We start from the raw sequence: 21,192 nt of genomic DNA, 5'->3' as shown, positions 1-21,192 counted from the left end.
TTCTCCTGCATCTGTCCTTGTGACGGCAGTCTGTTGGAGAACGTGCTCCGCTGTCTCTGCAGTACTCAGAATCCAGTGATCAAGCGTATCTGATCATTTGTTTTTTTTCAATCAAGTCTCAAGAGAAAACATATTCACAAGATCAGCAAAAAGAAAACTCAACACCATAACGCACGTCTTCCTCACGCTTCCTTCCAGCTGAACTCCTTCGAGCAGCTGTGCATCAACTACACCAACGAGAAGCTGCAGCAGCTCTTCAACCACACCATGTTCATCCTGGAGCAGGAGGAGTACCAGCGGGAGGGCATCGAGTGGAGCTTCATCGACTTCGGCCTGGACCTGCAGCCCTGCATCGACCTCATCGAGAGGCCGGTCGGTGCTCCCCCGTCTCTGTGCGTCTGCGTGTGAATGCGTGCGTTTGAATTCATGTTTTTTGTTTCTTTTTCTCAGACCAACCCCCCTGGGATCCTCGCCCTGCTGGATGAGGAGTGCTGGTTCCCCAAGGCCACCGACAAGACCTTCATAGACAAGGTGCTGCAGGAGCAGGGCACACACACCAAGTTCCAGAAGCCGCGACAACTCAAGGACAAAGCGGACTTCTGCATCTTCCACTACGCGGGAAAGGTGTGTATCCCAGACCCGTTACAGTGTGGTGCCGTCGGACCGCTCTCTGGGGAACGGTGGCTCGTCGGATCTTGTTTTTTAAGATTCCTAAAGCAACACCTCTGTTTCTGGCCTGTTTTGAAGCCTTTTCCCAGAGGCACAGACAGCGCTCCCTTGAAGGCATTGCCTGAAAACAATAGCCCGGTTGTCGTACCGCTGCTGTAGGAAACTCGCATCTGGTTTGCATCGGCGTGCGATTAAGTCGTCGGTTGTCTGGCGGTCACATAATGTGACGTTTCTTTCAACGTTCACCTCCCTGCGTGGTGGTCTGCCATCTGTGAAGAGAAAACGATACCCCGCAACATTCCAGAGAGGAGCGCTCGTCGGTCGCGGCGTGTAAGCCGAGATCGTCCCCGGAGTGGTGGTTTAATCACTTGTCTCTTCGTAACCGTGTGCACGTGTGTGTGTGTGTGTGTGCACGTGAACACGTGAACACGTGAAGAGCATCAGTCGGTCGAGTCCTGGACTCGAGCCCCGCCATGACAAACAGGTGAACATCTCAGATGCAGCCTGATATCACGCGTCCAGTCCTGGATACTGGAGCTTTCCATTTGAACGTGGTCAAATCAACCCAACATGTCATGAAGATAAGTGCAAACGCAGCGAGTCAGGTTGCGGACCGTGTCAATTACTCCTTATTATGTTGTGAAAGCTCATGGTGTTACAGAGGTCCGTTTAAGCTAACACCACAGTTCCCCGCACTAGTCGAGAATTACTTCAACACTTCCCAAATATGTATATAATGCAAATGTATGTGGAGGTACAACCCATCAATAAATATCATATTGAATAAGTTGTTCCCATCACCATCTTTGCTTCTGACCACTCTCACTTTGCAGCTCACTGCAGCATGACTCACAACACCTGATGCATACGCGATCAGCAAAAGCTACACCGCGCTTCTTGATTTTGATTTTGAATGGTGTAACAGGAGTGAAGGGAACTTTGGGTGGTATGGGTGACTCAATGAAGTACTATGCTATTATAACGTGGTTATAGATGTTGCAGTTCAATACATGTTCAAAACATGTTCAAAAACATGTTTAAATACATGTTCAAAACATTCCAAAACATGTTTAAATACATGTTCAAAACATGTTTAAATACATGTTCAAAAACATGTTCAAAACATGTTCAAATACATGTTCAAAAACATGTTCAAAAACTACATGTTCAAAAACATGTTCAAATACATGTTCAAAAACCTTCAGATTTAACTTCACCCTAGAGTTTCATTATGATGTTAAGATATTAAACACATTGCATTGTGGTACTATTCTAATTCATTGGATCCCAAAATAATTCACAAAATGCTGTTAAAGCACTTTAAAAACATGCAACTCAACTGTATATAGACTTGTAGTTACTTTGTACTTTTACTTTCGAGGAACACTTTGTTGTACTCCATTACGTGAAGGAGACATGTTACTGGTTATGTTGCAGATTTAGAATTGACTCACAAAACAATTAAAATATGATGTATTATTTATTCATTAAACTATCCTCATCATATAGGAATATAAATCTCCATCTCTAATAGACATTAAGTTCATGTCTTCACTCTTCACTTGAAGGAGACATTGAGTGAGGAGGTGTTTGAGAGGCAGAGTAGCGCTGGAGAAATGAGGAGCAGTTTGGTCGTAACGTTTCACAGCATTGAAGTTGTGTTACGAGGATTATATCCAGAATCCAGCAGAATAAAGTGACCTGCTGAGCAGCCGACTGCCCGCTGTGGCCCTGAGCCTCCGAGCCTCCAGCCCGAGCAACACATCCAGCAGGCGTAGAGGAGAGTGGAGCAGCGTCATGGTCCCGTGGACAGAAAGGATTTCTTGGTGCTCAGCGTTTGCAATGTTAACCCAGTACAACATGTTGTTGTTGTTGTTGTTGTTGTGTTTCTCCAGGTGGACTACAAAGCTGACGAGTGGCTGATGAAGAACATGGATCCCCTGAACGACAACGTGGCCACGCTGCTGCACCAGTCAACCGACAAGTTTGTGGCTGAGCTCTGGAAAGACGGTGAGTCTCCGAACGTGTGGCGTTGAGTCCCCACAGCTCTGTCATAGATTGTTCCCTGCAGGATGAGCTGTAATCATGTGGGTGACTTTATGACCAAACAGCGACATTAGCAGCGGCCTCATCTGCTAATTATAAAATGTGAGCATTATAACGCATGAAGACAAGATGGTGGACATGGTAAACATTCAGCATTGAGCATGTGAGTGAGCTGGTGTTAGCAGTTAGCCGAGAGCTCAGCCCGACAGCCACTAGAAACAACTGACTACAAAAACAAGTGAAATATATATTCGTTGTCTCACAGTTCCTTTCAGCAGCTTGGTGGTTCCTCTAATGTGGGATGAGTTTTGCCAGCAACAACACAACATTCATCTCTCAGAGCTGAATGATTTATTGCTAATCCTGTTTTTTCTCCCCCACTGAGCGCTCTGTTAACATTTCAGCCTTCATAGACATTATTTTTATTGGACATTTGTTTTTTATGGGATCCCAGAAAGGTTAAACACTTTCTGTACTCATCTGTTTCCTTATAAATATTCAACTAACCTAACACTGGCTTATTAATATCCTTGTCCTGTGTTATTACAGTGCATGAACTGACATATACTCTTCAGTCCTCTTTTTCTAAGCAAATTAATGCTTGTGGAAGGTTGTATGTTTGTGTGTGTGTGTGTGTGTGTGTGTGTCTGCCCACTTTACTTCTCGTCTTCTTTCTCTCTCCGTGTCTCTGCTGTAGACATTCAGACGTTTCAGAGAGCCTCTTTCTATGACAATGTGTCTGGGCTCCATGAAGCTCCAGGTGAACTCTAGTAACCTTTAACCCGGCTTCTCCTCATCCTCTGTGCTGGAGGGGTCACGGGTCCCCGTCCCGTCCTGGCTGCACTGTGCACCCCTCTGGCTTTGCATGGCTAAAAGAAAAGCACCAAGACATTTCATTGTTTCATGAGTGCTGGTGGCTAACTAACTAAATAAATACAAACACTGTCGCTTGAATGACAAGCCAGGCAGGGCATGCCTTTTTCCACTCGAGCAAAACAACTAACAGAGAATTAGAATGTGACATTGGCTTGGCAGGTGGATTATAAAACTCTTTTTAGGCCAAAGTGGTACAGTAACTGGACTGATTGTACTAAATGCTGAGAGAATGCGTCACCACAACTAAAAACTCAAAATATCCGCTCAATAGAAATGTCGTGTAAGCATAGCTGTCATCGATTGCAGTCCACCGATCCACTGATAGATTATATAGTTATATGAAAAAACCTTACTAACCTCGACTAGAGCACGTCGTCAGAGGCAACATCAGATGGAAAGAGATTAATTTTGAGGAAGAAGAAGAGGTGCATCCAGAACTGATTTAAGTTCTCGCTTACTTATTGTTTTTATATGTTATGAGAGAATGGAATATCTGAGGCAGCTGCATGCCAGACATCTGGTCCGACTCATCAATCCTTTTTATTAACACGTGAGCCACCAGTTGTAGGTTCTTAGTGGGGGCGTGTCCCTGCTTTAACCACATGGTGTCTGGGTAATGGGGAATGTAGGAATCTTTTTTGGGGTTGTTACATCATGACAGTTCACAGCTTTATAATTATCTAGGATGTTATTGGCTTAGATTTATCTCTACATAATCAAGAAAACGAGTCAATAGAATAACCATGCTAATTGCTGTGATTTAATAGGTTTGCTATTGAAATATTTTAGGTTTAATCCGGCGGATGATGTCAAATAGATTTAATGCTTTCCTGTTTTAGTAATATAATAAATATGTTACATATTGAGGGGTTATCAGTTATCAGAGAGAAACAAGCCTATGTTCTGTCGCTCGTAGATCAGAAGCAGCTGGTGTGACATCATTTAGGGTCGGCTGTAACCATAAGGTAGCCGGTTCGATCCCCGCCCTCTCCACAGCTGCATGTTGAAGTGTCCTTGAGCAAGGCACTGAACCCCCAGTTGCTCCCCGGGTGTTTCACTGTTGCCCACTGCTACTTAACCCTTGTGTTGCCTTCGGGTCATTTTGACCCGATTCAATATTTACGAGTCAACAAACAAACAAACTTGGAAAACAATATTAATTCTAATAATTTTCTGGAGATTTTAATAGCTTATTGACCTCAAGGGTAAAAAATATAAAGGTAACTAACTAAGGATGGGTCAAATGCTGAGAAGAATTCCCCCACAGGGATCAATAAAGTATATATTATTTTTATTATTATTATTATTATCATTGTCTGTCTTCATGCTTTATCACAACATAAGAAACCTGATGAATATCCACATTGGATTCAGATAAAAGACGTACACGTCATTGGCTTTTCTCCTCATGTCAATAGCACGACGCCCATGTATCAGTAGAACCAGCACAGTACATAATGACATCATAAATAATACATCTGCATTAATGCACATCTCTTCATATCGTTTTCCACCCCCAGTCGACAGGATCGTGGGTCTGGACCAGGTGGCGGGCATGAACGAGACGGCGTTTGGCGCCGCCTACAAGACCAAGAAGGGCATGTTCCGCACCGTGGGGCAGCTGTACAAGGAGCAGCTCTCCAAGCTGATGGCCACGCTGAGGAACACCAACCCCAACTTCGTGCGCTGCATCATCCCAAACCACGACAAAAGGGTGAGTGTTAAGGTGTTCACAGGGACCCTCACTACCAGCTGGATGTATTACTCCGACCACATGTATAGATTCTGTGGATTTATATCAACAAGCACCTTTACCCCATACATCAACATCTCTTCTTCATCTCCTTTTTCTTCTCCCTCTTCCCCAGGCTGGTAAACTGGACCCCCACCTGGTTCTGGACCAGCTGAGGTGTAATGGAGTACTGGAGGGGATTCGCATCTGCAGACAGGGCTTCCCCAACCGCATCGTCTTCCAGGAGTTTAGACAGAGGTGACGTTGTAATGTCATCTTTACTCGAGTGATATAAAACACAGATTCAATTACATTAGAGAAACAGAATATGTCATGAATAGCGTGTCACAGAGATCAAAGTGTTTCTGCTGACATGACGCTGGTCTCTGTGTCCAGGTATGAGATCCTCACCCCGAACGCCATCCCCAAGGGCTTCATGGACGGCAAGCAGGCCTGTGAGAGAATGGTAAGGAGACCAAGGAAATGATCTGGCCCGCTGCCTCAGAGGTCACAAGGCTCACATTTAAAACAAGAGTCCTTTTTTATTATTATTTATTTGTGTGAATTATTCATTAAATTTACACGGAGCAGTTTTTTTTCTCCCTTCAGTTCCCTCGGTTAGTTGAATGTCTCCCTGTGTTTGGTAGATCAAAGCCCTGGAGCTGGACGGCAACCTGTTCCGTATCGGCCAGAGCAAGATCTTCTTCAGGGCCGGAGTCCTGGCCCACTTGGAAGAGGAGAGGGACCTGAAGATCACCGACATCATTATCTACTTCCAGGCCGTCTGCCGCGGCTACCTGGCACGCAAGTAAGGGTCGCTCCACATTTATTTATATACCTCTGAACCTAAAAAACGAAGATTTTACTGTTGTCTGACTCTGTCTTTGTTCTCGTCCTCACTGTGATGCTTCAGGGCCTTTGTGAAGAAGCAGCAGCAGCTCAGCGCTCTGAAGGTTCTCCAGAGGAACTGCGCCGCCTACTTGAAGCTGCGTCACTGGCAGTGGTGGAGACTCTTCACCAAGGTGTGTGTGTGTGTGTGTGTAGGCATTGGTCTTCACAGGCGTTTGTGCACCGGACTCCATTTGTTTGACTGATCTCCTAAATGATGGACTGGAACATTTCCCTTCCTCCATAGGTAAAGCCTCTGCTGCAGGTGACCCGGCAGGAGGAGGAGATGCAGGCGAAGGATGAGGAGCTGGTGAAGGTGAAAGAGAAGCAGACCAAGGTGGAGGGAGAGCTGGTGGAGATGGAGAGGAAACACCAGCAGGTCAGTCACGACTGCAACGTCGCAACCAAATTAAAACAAAATGTCGAGGGTTTTTTTTTTTAGGATGTACAATTAAACGTTTACATTTTTTTTCTGGGCTGTGTAGTTAATGGAGGAGAAGAGCATCCTGGCCGAGCAGCTGCAAGCGGAGACGGAGCTGTTCGCGGAGGCTGAGGAGATGAGAGCTCGCCTGTCCTCCAAAAAACAAGAGCTGGAGGAGATCCTTCACGACCTGGAGTCCCGGCTGGAGGAAGAAGAGGAGAGGACTCAGGGCTCGCAGAACGAGAAGAAGAAGATGCAATCCCACATCCAGGTGAGTCCCGTGGACGTACTGGTGACTGAAATAGAAAAATACATTTGCTACTATGATTAAATGTGTGTATGTGTGTGTGTGTAGGACCTGGAAGAACAACTGGATGAAGAGGAGGCTGCCAGGCAGAAGCTGCAGCTGGAGAAAGTGACGACTGAGGCCAAGATGAAGAAATCTGAAGAGGACATTTTGTTACTAGAAGACCAGAACTCCAAATCTGTGAAGGTGAGACCGAGAGACATTCTGCAGGTCTGCGTCCAAGCTGAAGGTGATGTGTCCAAATGTGATTGTTTCAAAATAGAGACGGAGGGTCTCTCCGTCTCCAGGAGGCTTGTCTCTGCACATACAGGCAGAAGTTTCATCCATATCACGTTGATGCTGAGTGCACGGGCTCGCTGACCTTCTCTCTCCTTCAGGAAAAGAAGCTGCTGGACGACCGCATCAACGAGATGACCTCCATGCTGGCCGAAGAGGAGGAGAAGGCCAAGAACCTGAGCAAGGTCAAGAACAAGCAGGAGATGATGATGGTCGACCTGGAGGGTAAAGGAGTTTATTTTAATCCACGAGAGGTTTTATGTTTTGTGAAACCACCGCAATCCTCTCTTTTTTCTAATTTAGAGAGACTGAAGAAGGAGGAGAAGACCCGTCAGGAGCTAGAGAAGGCCAAGAGGAAGCTGGACGGGGAGACGACCGACTTCCAGGACCAGATCGGAGAGCTGCAGGCCCAGACGGAGGAGCTGAAGGTTCTGCTGGGGAAGAAGGACGATGAGCAGCAGACGATGTTGTCCAGGTGAGCGGTACCGAGTGTGGCACGACACTCGTGAAATATGGACGTTAGAGTTCAGATAAGGAGTCACGGAGTTCTGCTTCACGAGGTTGTTGTTGTTGTGTATTCAATCATAACAATACAATATTATTATATATAATATACAAAATAGAAAGACAGAAATGGTATAGGTAGAAGCAAAAAATGCGTATATATTCCTATCCTAAATTATTATAATCAAATAAATCAGAAAATGAATATAAAATAAAGAAAAATAATAATATATATATATCTATATATATATATAGATGTATATATATCCACATACATCTTCCGAGGTGAGTCACAGCTGAACAGAACACCTGCTGTTTTACATCGTGCATTTTATTGAACTGACAAGACTCTAGACAACTGTACAGCAGTGATGTTATCATCTTGTCATCTTTTATTTTATATTTGTAAACATGTTTGCTGCTGCTGAACGAAATGTCCCCCTGTGGATGAATACAGTAATGTCTTATTTCTCTTAAAAGCTGTTAGTCCTTGTTGACATGCTGCCTGTATACAGGACTGTCTCAGAAAATTAGAATATTGTGATAAAGTTCTTTATTTTCTGTAATGCAATTAAAAAAACAAAAATGTCATGCATTCTGGATTCATTACAAATCAACTGAAATATTGCAAGCCTTTTATTCTTTTAATATTGCTGATTATGGCTTACAGCTTAAGAAAACTCTAAAATCCTATCTCATAAAATTAGAATATTTCCTCAGACCAAGTTAAAAAAAAAATGTATAACAGCAAAACAAAATCAAACATTTGAAAATGTCCATTAATGCACTCAGTACTTGGTTGGGAATCCTTTTGCACGGATTACTGCATCAATGCGGCGTGGCATGGAGGCAATCAGCCTGTGGCATTGCTGAGGGTTTATGGATGCCCAGGATGCTTCAATAGCGGCCTTTAGCTCATTTGCATTGTTGGGTCTGGTGTCTTTCAGCTTCTTCTTCATAATACCCCACAAATTCTCTATGGGGTTCAGGTCAGGGGAATTCAATTCAATTTCAATTCAGCTTATTTGTATAGCCCAATTTCACAAATTACAAATTTGTCTCGGAGTGCTTTACAATCTGTACACATAGACATCCCTGCCCCAAAACCTCACATCGGACCAGGAAAAACTCCCAAATAACCCTTCAGGGGGGGGAAAAGGGAAGAAACCTGCAGGAGAGCAACAGAGGAGGATCCCTCTCCAGGATGGACAGATGCAATAGATGTAATGTGTACAGAAGGACAGATTTAGAGTTAAAATACATTCAATGAATATGACAGTGTATGAATAGTTCATAGTAGGCATATTCCACGATGGAGACCTCCACGATCCATCAGGCAGATGGCGGTGGGGAGGAGGAGTGGGCGGAGTCTCAACAGTGGGCGGAGTCTCAACAGGACAGTGGCGTAGTCATGAGCAGGAATTCCACGACCCAGACGATCCATCAGGCAGATAGGATCTATGCCGTCTCATAGGGTCCGATGACCCCATGAGACATGAAGTCAAAAGGACTCCGGGGAGAAAGCAGAGTTAGTAACGTGTGATTGAGAGATGAAAATTCATCCTTAAGGAGAGAAAAAAGAGGAGATAGGTACTCAGTGCATCCTAAAACGTCCCCCGGCAGCTATAAGCCTATAGCAGCATATCAAGGGGCTGGACCAGGTGAACCTGATTCAGCCCTAACTATAAGCTCTGTTTAAGAGGAAGGTCTTAAGTCTACTCTTAAACGAGGTGACTGTGTCTGCCTCCCGGACTGAAATTGGAAGCTGGTTCCATAAAAGAGGAGCTTGATAACTAAAGGCTCTGGCTCCCATTCTACTTTTTAAGACTCTAGGAACTACAAGTAGTCCCGCATTTTGTGAGCGTAGCTCTCTAGTGGGGCAATCGAGGACAGTAATGCCATGGTCAGTACACCAGTTACTGGTGGTTTTGGCACTGTGGGCAGGTGCCAGATCATGCTGGAAAATGAAATCCTCATCTCCATAGAGCTTTTCAGCAGACGGAAGCATGTAGTGCTCTAAAATCTCTTGGTACACAGCTGCATTTACTCTGGACTTGATGAAACACAGTGGACCAACACCAGCAGCTGACATGGCTCCCCAAACCATCACTGACTGTGGGAACTTCACACTGGATTTCAAGCAACTTGGATTTTGCGCCTCCAGCCTTTCTCCAGACTCTGGCGCCTTGACTTCCAAATGAAATACAACACTTGCTTTCGTCTGAAAAGAGGACTTTGGACCACTCTGCAACTGTCCAGTGCAGTAATCCGTGCAAAAGGATTCCCAACCAAGTACTGAGTGCATTAATGGACATTTTCAAATGTTTGATTTTGTTTTGCTGTTATAAATTTTTTTTTTTACTTGGTCTGAGGAAATATTCTAATTTTATGAGATAGGATTTTAGAGTTTTCTTAAGCTGTAAGCCATAATCAGTAATATTAAAAGAATAAAAGGCTTGCAATATTTCAGTTGATTTGTAATGAATCCAGAATGCATGACATTTTTGTTTTTTTAATTGCATTACAGAAAATAAAGAACTTTATCACAATATTCTAATTTTCTGAGACAGTCCTGTATACTTTCTGATTCTCACTGCAACGGAAGGTGTGTGTGTGTGTCATTCGTGACGTATTACTGTGCATTGGTAGGTGTGAGACCTTGATAACACGTGGTCCTAACAACGTGAAGCTCCTTCATGTTGTTAGTGTCCCTCCAAAAATAACCGTTGGCATCAACTGCTGTTTGAAGCTCTCTGCTGCCACCCCAGTGGAGCTTTTACACACCGACAGAGTTCACTCAGGGAATACATGTGTGTTAAAGTCTGGTTGTTCTTTAAGTAATAGTTTTTTATTTACACAAAAGAAATGTAACCCAAAGGAATCATTGTTCTAACATTAGTAAAATGTCTCATGGATCAGATTTTAGTCGAAAACTGCAGTGAGTATATATTTCAATATGTGTGCCCACCTGCAATCTGAGAATTATTTGCGTGTGTTTTTTTAATGTTCTTTGTAATTAACAGGGGTGAAGACGAGGTGAGCCAGAAGAACAACGCTCTGAAGCACGTGAGGGAGCTGCAGGCCCAGCTGTCTGAGCTGCAAGAGGACCTGGAGTCAGAGAAGATCTCCAGGAACAAGGCCGAGAAGCTCAAGAGGGACTTGAGCGAAGAGCTCGAGGCCCTGAAGACTGAACTGGAGGACACCCTCGATACAACCGCTGCCCAGCAGGAACTAAGGTACCGCACTCTACACGTGTAACGTAGACATTGCTGGCTTTGGCCAATCATATTATTATTATTAAGTCAACAGGATATTGATAGACGTGTCTGTGTGCCTCCTCCCTGTAGGACCAAGCGTGAACAGGAGGTCACGGAGCTGAAGAAGATCGTCGAGGAGGAGACTAAAAACCACGAATCTCAGATCCAGGAGATGCGACAGAGGCATGCCACGACCTTGGAAGAGCTGTCCGAACAGCTGGAACAGGCCAAGAGGGTAACGCCCCCCCCCCACCCACCCACACACAATACACCATCTAATACACAGGATTAACAACACGCCAATGAGTAACAGTGACATCACTGATGCTTGTTGTTGATTGTGTCCAGTTCAAGGCCAACCTGGAGAAGACTAAGCAGAGCCAGGAGAGTGTCAACAAGGAGCTGGTCAGCGAGGTCAAAGGTCTGCAGCAGACCAAGATGGAGTCGGAGCACAAGAGGAAGAAAGTGGATGCTCAGCTGCAGGAGGTCATGGCCAGAGTCACGGAGGGCGAGCGGGCCAAGGGGGAACTGGCCGAGCGAACGCACAAACTGCAGGTGCACATATCTGTCTGAACACAATGGAGGCCGTCCTATCCGCTGGCCACAATAAATAACAATAATAATAACTTTATTTCTATGGCAGTTTTCACAAACTGTCTGCACAATAAAAACGTGAAAACGGTCATAAGACCCCGATGTGGAGAATGGATAACGGATCAGGATGTTTATTGTCATTGTAAAAACATACGACGAAATTAAGTTGGCGACTCATCAGTCAGTTCAGCAGCAACAGGTAAAAACATTAAGACATGACATTTTAAACAAGACATTAAAATAATAAATAATTCAATTCAATTAAGTTTATTTTGTACAGCCCAATCTCACAAATTACAAATTCTCCTCAGAGGGCTTTACAGTCTTTACACATATGACATCCCTGACCTTTGACCTCACATCGGATCAGGAGAAACCAAAACACACAAATAAATTAGCATCTTTACCCTTCTCCGTATTTATATAAGTTCATTGTAAACTGTTTTTATCAGTTATTTGACCTTCAAATGAAGAGCTGTATGCAAAGTTTATATCTTACAGTTGCAGGTGTGAGAAACTATATTTTATATAGTTTGTCTAGAATTATTATTATTTTTTTAAAGAGTGTGATATTAAAATCTTCTCCAAATACTTTTGACCTGCATTGGTAACCTGGCTCCACCGCGGTTCCTCTCCATCCAGACCGAGTTGGACAGTGTGTCGGCCATCCTGGAAGACTCGGAGAGGAAAGGAATCAAGATGGCCAAAGATGTTGCCGGACTAGAGGGCCAGCTGCAAGACACACAGGTGATATCCAGCATCTCATTAGTCAGCCAACGCGTCCTTCCTGTCAAACTAACCAGGACAGATACACCTTCTTTTAGGAGCTGCTCCAGGAGGAGACGCGTCAGAAACTGAACCTCAGCAGTCGCATCCGCCAGCTGGAGGAGGAGAAGAACGCTCTGCAGGAGCAGCAGGAGGAGGATGAGGAGGCACGCAAGAACGTAGAGAAACAGATGTTGACCGTACAGGCTCAGGTAGGAATCGTGCGCTGTAGGAAACTATGTTTACATTTTAATATTGGTGATTTTTATTCTGAATAATGTCTTCTGTTCTTCTTTTTTTAAAGCTGTTAGAGAGCAAGAAGAAGCTGGAGGACGATGTCGGAACAATCGAGAGCCTGGAAGAGACGAAGAAGAAGCTGCAGAAGGACTTTGAGCTGGCCAGCCTGCGACTGGAAGAGAAGACCATCGGATTTGAGAAGATGGAGAAGACGAAGACCCGTCTGCAGCAGGAGCTGGACGACCTCACCGTGGACCTGGACCACCAGAGGCAGATCGTCTCCGGCCTGGAGAAGAAGCAGAAGAAGTTCGACCAGGCGAGTGCATTTTATTGGGATATTCCTCACTTTGGAAGGAGTGAGTTTAGAAGCTTGTCTTCAATGTTTAAAAAAATACTCCTATAATACTAATTTCACGAACAAAGACCACGCTGATAGTGACATGAGTTTACAGTTGGTTTATTGTGAATGAATGAATGAATGAAGGGATGATTATCGCCCGGAACGAGAAGTGTAGAAGGGTCGTGAAGAGCGGGTTGGAGGGGTGCGTCTGGTGGTTAGAGGGACCGGCGGGGGTGGAGACTCGTGGGGGTGGAGACGTCTCTTCTGAAGCTCTGGCGGTGCAGGGTTCCTGTAGTCCTGTAGGAGAGAAATAGGAAGACAAGAACGGGGTCGGGAGGGAGGGATGTCGGAGCTGAGACGAAGAGGGAGTGAACGGGTTCGACGTGTTTAAGTACCGAGGGCTCGGAGGATTGGCTGAGTAAGGGGCTTGGCCTTCGTTCCCGAACCATGTTTATGAAACACCGTTTAATCCTCACGATTCACAAATACCATTTCCATAAAATGCCGGTCCTCCTCTGCAGATACTGGCTGAGGAGAAGAGCATCTCCACTCGTTTCGCCGAAGAGCGCGACCGCGCCGAGGCCGAGGCCCGGGAGAAGGAGACCAAAGCCCTGTCCATGACCCGAGCGCTGGACGAGGCGCTGGAGGCCAAAGAGGAGCTGGAGAGGGCGAACAAGCAGCTCCGCGCCGACATGGAGGACCTGATGAGCTCCAAGGACGACGTGGGCAAGAGCGTGAGTGCCGGGACCTCATCGAGCGCGTTGTAAATTTACCGGGACGATTAAACAGTAACGAGCCACGCCCCTCCCCCCCCCCATCTTCTAACCGCCAGGTCCACGAGCTGGAGAAGTCCAAGCGTACTCTGGACCAGCAGGTGGAGGAGATGAAGACTCAGCTGGAGGAGCTGGAGGACGAGCTGCAGGGCACGGAGGACGCCAAGCTGCGCCTGGAGGTCAACATGCAGGCCATGAAGGCCCAGTACGAGAGGGACCTCCAGGGCCGGGACGACCAGAACGAGGAGAAGAAGAGAGCGCTGGTCAAGCAGGTGCAGGATCGCACGCCGCAGAAAGACGGCAGCTGAACACCACCTCGCTAACGACGTGTGCCGGCTCCCCCCCCCCCCCCTCAGGTGCGAGAGATGGAGGCCGAGTTGGAGGACGAGAGGAAGCAGAGGGGTTTGGCCGTGGCCGCGAAGAAGAAGCTGGAGATGGATTTGAAGGACATCGAGGGTCACATCGAAGGAGCCAACAAGGCTCGAGACGAGGCCGTCAAGCAGCTGCGCAAGTTACAGGTACGCCTTCCACGTTCCAGTCTCCATCTCCCCCCCCCCTGGTGAGCAAACAGCATTCAGCAGCGTCCTCCGCCGTGTGTGTCGTCCTGCAGGCCCAGATGAAGGACTACCAGCGGGAGCTGGAGGACGCCCGCACGTCCAGAGATGATATTTTCGCCATCTCCAAGGAGAATGAGAAGAAACTCAAGAGCCTGGAGGCGGAGATCGTCCAGCTCCACGAGGTACGGCCCGATGCTTCGTGTCACGTGGTCGCCACGGTGCACCGGCTGATTCATGTGTGACCGGTCTTTGTTTTTGCTGTATGTTCACCATAAAGTATGGAACGGTCCCCCTCAGCGCTAACACAGAGTACTGACTTTCTTTCTTTCTTTCTTTCTGCAGGACCTGGCGGCATCTGAGCGGGGGCGGCGCCACGCGGAGCAGGAGCGAGACGAGCTGCAAGATGACATCTCAAACAGCACGTCTGGAAAGTAAGTCGCCTCCACCCGCTTCACCAGGTCTGTTTATTGTTCTTTGAATCGGCTCCTCACCTCAACGGCCGGCTGCTTTGGAAAGGGGAGGGACTTCAAGATCAATACTTGGCAGGTGAATCATTTGCCATCACAATCTTACCAATGTTGCCCTGCCAGCTAAACCTGTTTGGGGAGCACCAGAGAAATGGTGATTATTATTATTATTATTATTATTTAAGAGGAAGAGAATACAAATCTGAATAATAACAATCGTGGTGAACAGCAACCAGGTGAGTTGCAGTGACATAATTAGAGATAAAGCTGCATACATCAAAGGGTCATCTGACTCCAGAGCATGTCCAGTCTACAGCCAGTGTGTGTGTGTGTGTGTGTGTGTGTGTGTGTGTGTGTGTGTGTGTGTGTGTGTGTGTGTGTGTGTGTGTGTGTGTGTGTGTGTGTGTGTGTGTGTGTGCGTGCGCGCGCGTCAGGTCGGCTCTGATGGATGAGAAGAGGAGGCTGGAGGCTCGCATCGCTCAGCTGGAGGAGGAGCTGGAGGAGGAGCAGGGCAACATGGAGCTGCTCAACGACCGCTTCAGAAAGACCACCATGCAGGTGATCATCTTGGTTCCTCCCTGATATTACACCTTTATTATCATTATTATTATCAAGGACCAATGCCATGACGCTCCCTTGCCTCCTTCCCTCAGGTGGACACCCTGACCACAGAGTTGAGTGCCGAGCGCAGCGCGGGCCAAAAGAGCGAGAACGCCCGGCAGCAGCTGGAGCGTCAGAACAAGGAGCTGCGGGCCAAGCTGGGCGAGCTGGAGGGTTCTGTGAAGAACCGGTTCAAGGCCTCCATCACCGCCCTGGAGGCCAAGATAGGGCAGCTGGAGGAGCAGCTGGAGCAGGAGGCCAAGTGAGGAGAACTATGAGGCTGGAACATGAGATCCACTGGGAGACGCGTACGGGTTGACCTCTGACCTCCACTCTTCACTCACAGGGAGCGGGCAGCCGCCAACAAGACCGTGAGGAGGACCGAGAAGAAGCTGAAGGAGATCTGCATGCAGGTGGAGGATGAGCGTCGCCACGCCGACCAGTTTAAAGAACAAGTACGTCTGACGCCGCTGACGTTGACACAAAGAGATCCATCGCTGTGTTTTCACCCGTTTGGGTGTTTTTTCTTCTCATCTTCTCCAATTACTGCATTTCTTAAAGTGCCGATGATGGCTGGATGTGTATTCATTTTTGTACCGCTTAACTCGTGTCTGTGTGTAAAGGTGGAGAAGGCGAGCTCCCGCATGAAGCAGCTGAAGCGCCAGCTGGAGGAGGCGGAGGAGGAGGCCACAAGGGCCAACGCCTCGCGCAGGAAGCTGCAGAGGGAGCTGGACGACGCCACCGAGGCCAGCGAGGGTCTGAGCCGCGAGGTCCACACCCTCAAGAACCGCCTCAGGTACGCCGCACACACAACGACCTCCGTCATGATGAAGGGACGCCATGGGGGACGGACCAGCTGACGGGTGGAGACAAAAGACCGAGAGGCAGGAGCTGGAGTATGGAAGTATGAGTCGATTGGACTCTGGTTAGTTTTTGGAGGGAGGAGTTTCACCTTCCCCTCGTTGTTATTGGTTAGTGTAGTGAGGGGTGAGTCTCCCCCGCCAGAAGAAGTGGAAAACAGGGAAACGTACCCAATAAATCAGGCATATCTGAATCATTTAAATATGTTTCGATATATTTGGGGTTTATAATATTAGATTTCAATTTAATTGCCTCGAGAAAGAAACACAAACTTTGAATCAGTGATGTGTTGAATGTAATAAACATTTAGGAGCGTTAAAGCACGAGAACACGGAGAGTCCCTTTCTTCACCTCCCCCCCTCTCCCTCTCTCCCCCTCCGCCCCTCTCCCCCTCTCTCAGGCGCGGCGGCCCCATCAGCTTCTCCTCCAGCCGGCCCGGCCGACGCCCGCTTCAGGTGGAGGGAACTTCTCTGGACCTCGTGTCCGACGACGAGCTGGAAAACAGAACCACCGACAGCAACGCCAACGAGACTCCGGCGCCGCAGCCGGACGGAGAGAAGCCGTGACTTTGACCTCCGAGTCCCGCCGGCCGCCGCCACGCATCCCCCAACTCCAATCTGGACCCTCCGTACAGACACGAGCCAAACACACGCAGCACGACCTCCACCCGGACTCCTGACTCCTCCGCCCTAAACCTCAGCACCAGCCTCCTCCTCCTCCTCCTCCTCCTCCTCCTCAGAGAAACTCTTCGCCGAGCGCAGACGAGCTGCATCACGACGTCTCCGCTCTGCTTTCTTTTTTTAAGGCGCGCGTACAGATTAGAAAAATTATGTTTGTCCTTTTAAATGCTTCCAAATGCAAAAAAAATGATCACGTTGCAACGGAACAGATTCTCACGAGAGAAAACGACTTTCCTTCGCGTTCTTTTCATCTTCAGGATGAACGGTTCACCGTGACGTGAGCTGCTCTAGCTTCCTCCAGTCCGGGTGGTTTGCTATAGGATATAGAAACGTGAGCGTTGCTCCTCTCGCAGCGCTCTTCTTCCAACCATGATGTTTGACAGTAGGTCCGTGTGGACTTGTAACATATACACACATATACACACACACACACACACATTTTCTTGATCTCTCGCTTACTTCTTCCGTGCCTTTCTTTCCCACTCATTTGAAACTCAAAACCACATTCATGCCTCATGCGCTGTTCATATATTGAGCCTGCACTTCAATATTCTGTAATGAGCTTATCTAGTGTGTGTGTGTGTGTGTGTGGGGGGGGGGGGGTATTCTGTCTTTGTATGTCCTACAGTTTCTACGCGGCCACGATGATTGACAGGATGATTGCTAAGACTTTTCTTATTGATAACTTTTATACATTTTTGAGTTGAGATTTAAAGAGCACTCCGATAGACGTCCGCTGTATCTACATCTCTGCTCATATAAAGAGTTATTGCACAACGACCGGCTGTATTATACGCTCAATATCACCACATGTACAGTTTGAGATGTTTAGGAGCCGTATGAAACATTAAAGTCTCTGAGTCGTTGCTTTCGCCCTCGATGATGTCATTGCATGAGTCATCACATTGGTGATGTCATCCGTTCTGCCAGCACGGTCCGGATACAGAGTTTCAGATTCACTCATTTAAATCCAGATTATAGAAGAACATTCACACAAGAACTGCAGTAGTGCTGGAATTTATTTCACTTTGTTCTTCACTACATTTCAGGTGGAAATGTTGTAGTTTTTACACACATGGATCTGTAATTACCGGTTTCGGTGCACGTCTTCGGACGCGCCCGGAGAACACGCAGAGGGAACCGAACCCCCGACGCTCCTCCTGAGGCTCACCAGCACCAAGAGACATTCATTTAAATCACTGTTTGTTTGTTGTGCTTCTATTGGATAATGTTTCCTCTCGCTAGAGACGCGTTAAATAAAATCAAACAAATTTGTGGTACAGGAGTTTTTTTACTTTTTGTGAATCATAACCTTTCAATTTGATCTGTGACCCCCGGATTGGACACCACGAATCCATCAAACCATGAAGTAAAACCACTATGAGTGGTATGTGACATGTTTATCTAGAGTGTTCGTGTTTTGACACAATACTTTTTTCTTCCCGGATGGATCGACGCTGCGCAGAGCGCGGCGCGCGCCGCGGATGCGCAGGGCTCGGTGGGAGAGGACACGACGCGTCGCTAATGCGCAGAGTTGTGGAAACAACAACGCGTCTAATCCTCGTGTGACTCACGGCAATAAGCACCTCGCGATGAAGAGAGCCGTCTTTGTGTCAGGGTGAGAGAGGAAGAGGAGCCGGAACCGCACCGACCCGCGCGCCTCCACGTCCTCCGGTAAGTGTGTCCGGGGACACGGCGGGGTGTGCGTAACGGGGGAGGGAGACGCACGCGCAGCTTCGATTCAGCCCCACTGCACGGCGGTGCCTTCAAGTCCACTTTAACTAGGGTGTGTGTGGGGGGGCACCACTTTACCAAAACGTGTGTAGGCCTATACACCGTGTGCTGATCCTGGATATGTGTGTCATCATGTGTGTCAAAAAAAGCCAGCTATAAAAATGTGCAGGAAATGGTGATTCATATAGAAAACGAGTTGTTGTTCAATAGAGACAAACAACAACAACAGTTGACCCCAGTTAATTGCAGGGTTCAGTCAATTGCTCCACACATTCATCCACTCACACATTCAAATGCAAATGAGTGGCGGATCATAGACGGGGGGGGGGGGGGGGCTTACGCTATAAATACAGAGACAACCCATCCTGTGTGTGGTCCTGACAGAGGAGGAGAGAAGGAGTCAGGAGGAGAGAAGGAGGGAGCGCACAGGCCGCTTGATGTCCGTCGTGGGCTCGCAGCCTTTCATCAAACCGATGCAGCGACCGGCCTCGGTGTCCCCGGGACTCCAGAGGAGACACACGCTGCCCGCCAGCGAGGTCCGGCCGCTCAACACGCAGGACGCCATCAGCGTCTTTGAGATCGAGCGGGAGGGTAAGTGGGTCGGCGACCGTGACCTCACGTGAGGCGGACGTCATGAGGCGGACAGTGGATGCTTTAACGCGAGGATCTGTGCGTAAAACCACGTCGAGGAGATCTAATTCTAAATATGTGCATTTGATTCATCAGTATTATTTTATTCTCACTTTAAATATGTTACATCTGTTACGACTAGAGAGAAATGTTTATTCCGTAATTTGCGCCTTTAAGTGTGTAAAAAAAGTAGTGCCAAACTATTTTTTTAGAAAGGTCTCTCTCTCTCTCCCCCTTCTCCCTCTCTCTAATTCAATAGGCTTTATTGGCATGAATGTCCCAACAACAGTATTGCCAAAGCATCAAGACACAGCGACACTAAAATATAAATAAAATATACAATTCATATGGATAATAATATGACAGAAATAACTACATTGAAAGAAAGTGCAGTTGTAATAATCTCTCTCTCTCTCAGCATTTATCTCCGTGTCAGGTGAGTGTCCCCTCCACCTGGATGAGGTGCGTCACTTCCTCACCTTGTGCCCGGAGCTGTCCATGGGCTGGCTGGAGGAGGGCCGCCTGGTGGCTTTCATCATCGGCTCCCTCTGGGACAAGGACCGACTCACTGAGGTAAGAGACCCCCGTGCGGCACACACCCACCATAACTGATCCTCACGCTACACACACTACCCTTCAAGAGTTTGGGGTCACCAAGGCAATGTTGTGTTTTCTACGAAAACTCACTTTTATTTATCAAATGAATAGAAAATATAGTCAAGACATTGAGACGGTTAGAAATAATGATTTTTATTTGAAATATTTATTTAGTTCTTCAAACTTGTGGCTCAAAGGCCAGTGTTATAGCTTCTCTCACCAGCATAACTGTTTTCAGCTGCGCTCACATAAAAGGGTTTTCTAACCCTCCGTTAGTCTTCTAAGGCGATAACACAATGTACCATTAGAACACTGGAGATGGGTCTCTACACATAGAGGTTTCATTAAACACCAGAGAATAATCATTTACCACATTAACTATGTATAGAGTGTATTTATGATTAATCTTATCTTTATTAAAAGAAACAGAGCTTTAATTAGAAAAACTAGAATGGGCACTCGGTAGAGCGCATACCTTCGCATATCACAAGATTGGGCATTGAATTATGAACATGTTGGCATTAGTTGCATGCCAATTGGATAAAAATTGACCGCGCTATAGTAAAAAGAAAATGTTGACCTTTTCATGACCTTGACCTTTGACCCGATCGATCCCAAAATCTAATCAAATGGTCCCCGGATAATAACCAATCATCCCACCAAATTTCATGCGATTCAGTTTTTGAGTTATGCAAGTAACACGCATACAAATAAATAAATAAATAAATACACGGTGATCAAAACATTACCTTCCGCATTTTCAATGCGAAGGTAATAATGGCATTTCTAATTGACCCCATGCTTGTGAACGGTCGTGTTCATGTCAGTCGTGTTGATGACCCCCTTCGGCCCCACGCAGGACGCGCTGGTCCTCCACAAGCCGCGCGGCTCCACGGTCCACATCCACATCCTGGCGGTGCACCGCACCTTCCGGCAGCAGGGCAAAGGGCCCATGCTGCTGTGGCGCTACCTGCAGTCCCTGCGCTGCCTGCCCAGCGTGCGCCGCGCGCTCCTCATGTGCGAGGACGTCCTGGTGCCCTTCTACCACAAGTCTGGCTTCAAGGTGCTGGGCCGCTGCGCCATCACCGTGGCCAACATGACCTTCACGGAGATGTGCTACCCGATCAGCGGCCACGCGTACATGCGGCGCAACAGCGAGGCCATCCGCTTCCCGCAGCATCACGTGACTCTGCCGCTGGCGAACACGGGGGAGCACGCGGACGCGTGACACGGCGACCGCGGAGAAGTCTTTCATTGAGCATAATGGGGGGGGGGGGGGGGGGGCGTGTCAGGTGTTTTATTGGAGCCCCTCTCATCTCATACTGCATCTGTGAAATGCTCTTATCGTGCACAATAAAGACCAGAATGTACTCCACTGAAA

At 47.3% G+C, this 21,192-nt stretch overlaps 2 protein-coding genes across 3 annotated transcripts in view; both read left to right on the top strand.

Moving 5' to 3' along the window:
- The window catches only part of LOC130188894 (myosin-10-like), a 52,610-nt gene extending 34,475 nt beyond the window's left edge, over positions 1-18,135 (top strand). For both annotated transcript variants that reach the window (XM_056407445.1, XM_056407446.1), the window contains exons 14-42: positions 199-372; positions 451-624; positions 2,565-2,679; positions 5,112-5,305; positions 5,460-5,581; positions 5,720-5,789; positions 5,971-6,131; positions 6,237-6,345; positions 6,459-6,590; positions 6,697-6,903; positions 6,988-7,125; positions 7,317-7,440; positions 7,519-7,690; positions 10,743-10,955; positions 11,067-11,211; positions 11,325-11,531; positions 12,213-12,317; positions 12,395-12,547; positions 12,640-12,888; positions 13,434-13,646; positions 13,745-13,957; positions 14,042-14,203; positions 14,296-14,424; positions 14,585-14,673; positions 15,144-15,267; positions 15,363-15,571; positions 15,656-15,764; positions 15,933-16,105; positions 16,571-18,135. In XM_056407445.1, the coding sequence (XP_056263420.1) occupies positions 199-372; positions 451-624; positions 2,565-2,679; positions 5,112-5,305; positions 5,460-5,581; positions 5,720-5,789; positions 5,971-6,131; positions 6,237-6,345; positions 6,459-6,590; positions 6,697-6,903; positions 6,988-7,125; positions 7,317-7,440; positions 7,519-7,690; positions 10,743-10,955; positions 11,067-11,211; positions 11,325-11,531; positions 12,213-12,317; positions 12,395-12,547; positions 12,640-12,888; positions 13,434-13,646; positions 13,745-13,957; positions 14,042-14,203; positions 14,296-14,424; positions 14,585-14,673; positions 15,144-15,267; positions 15,363-15,571; positions 15,656-15,764; positions 15,933-16,105; positions 16,571-16,736 (4,551 nt within the window). In that variant the 3' untranslated portion in view covers positions 16,737-18,135. The remainder of the gene's footprint in view (positions 1-198; positions 373-450; positions 625-2,564; positions 2,680-5,111; positions 5,306-5,459; positions 5,582-5,719; positions 5,790-5,970; positions 6,132-6,236; positions 6,346-6,458; positions 6,591-6,696; positions 6,904-6,987; positions 7,126-7,316; positions 7,441-7,518; positions 7,691-10,742; positions 10,956-11,066; positions 11,212-11,324; positions 11,532-12,212; positions 12,318-12,394; positions 12,548-12,639; positions 12,889-13,433; positions 13,647-13,744; positions 13,958-14,041; positions 14,204-14,295; positions 14,425-14,584; positions 14,674-15,143; positions 15,268-15,362; positions 15,572-15,655; positions 15,765-15,932; positions 16,106-16,570) is intronic.
- Positions 18,136-18,419: 284 nt separating this feature from the next.
- On the top strand, positions 18,420-21,192 carry LOC130188900 (serotonin N-acetyltransferase-like). The gene is made up of 4 exons (XM_056407455.1): positions 18,420-18,524; positions 18,969-19,175; positions 19,633-19,787; positions 20,671-21,192. Exons 2-4 carry the CDS (start codon positions 19,022-19,024, stop codon positions 21,037-21,039), a joined length of 678 nt encoding a protein of 225 aa, XP_056263430.1. The 5' UTR covers positions 18,420-18,524; positions 18,969-19,021; the 3' UTR covers positions 21,040-21,192.

This window comes from Pseudoliparis swirei, chromosome 23, assembly GCF_029220125.1.
Source record: "Pseudoliparis swirei isolate HS2019 ecotype Mariana Trench chromosome 23, NWPU_hadal_v1, whole genome shotgun sequence".
NCBI lineage: Eukaryota > Metazoa > Chordata > Actinopteri > Perciformes > Liparidae > Pseudoliparis > Pseudoliparis swirei.
The sequence above is the reverse complement of the archived record's forward strand: the minus strand, read 5'-3'. Positions and strand labels throughout refer to the sequence as shown.

Excerpts from the sequence above, each read along its gene's own strand:
- LOC130188900 (XM_056407455.1), top strand. The coding sequence starts at position 19,022 with ATGTCCGTCGTGGGCTCGCAGCCTTTCATCAAACCGATGCAGCGACCG. Across the intron at positions 19,176-19,632 it reads CTTTGAGATCGAGCGGGAGG|CATTTATCTCCGTGTCAGGT; the intron begins GTAAGTGGGTCG and ends TCTCTCTCTCAG. Across the intron at positions 19,788-20,670 it reads ACAAGGACCGACTCACTGAG|GACGCGCTGGTCCTCCACAA; the intron begins GTAAGAGACCCC and ends GGCCCCACGCAG.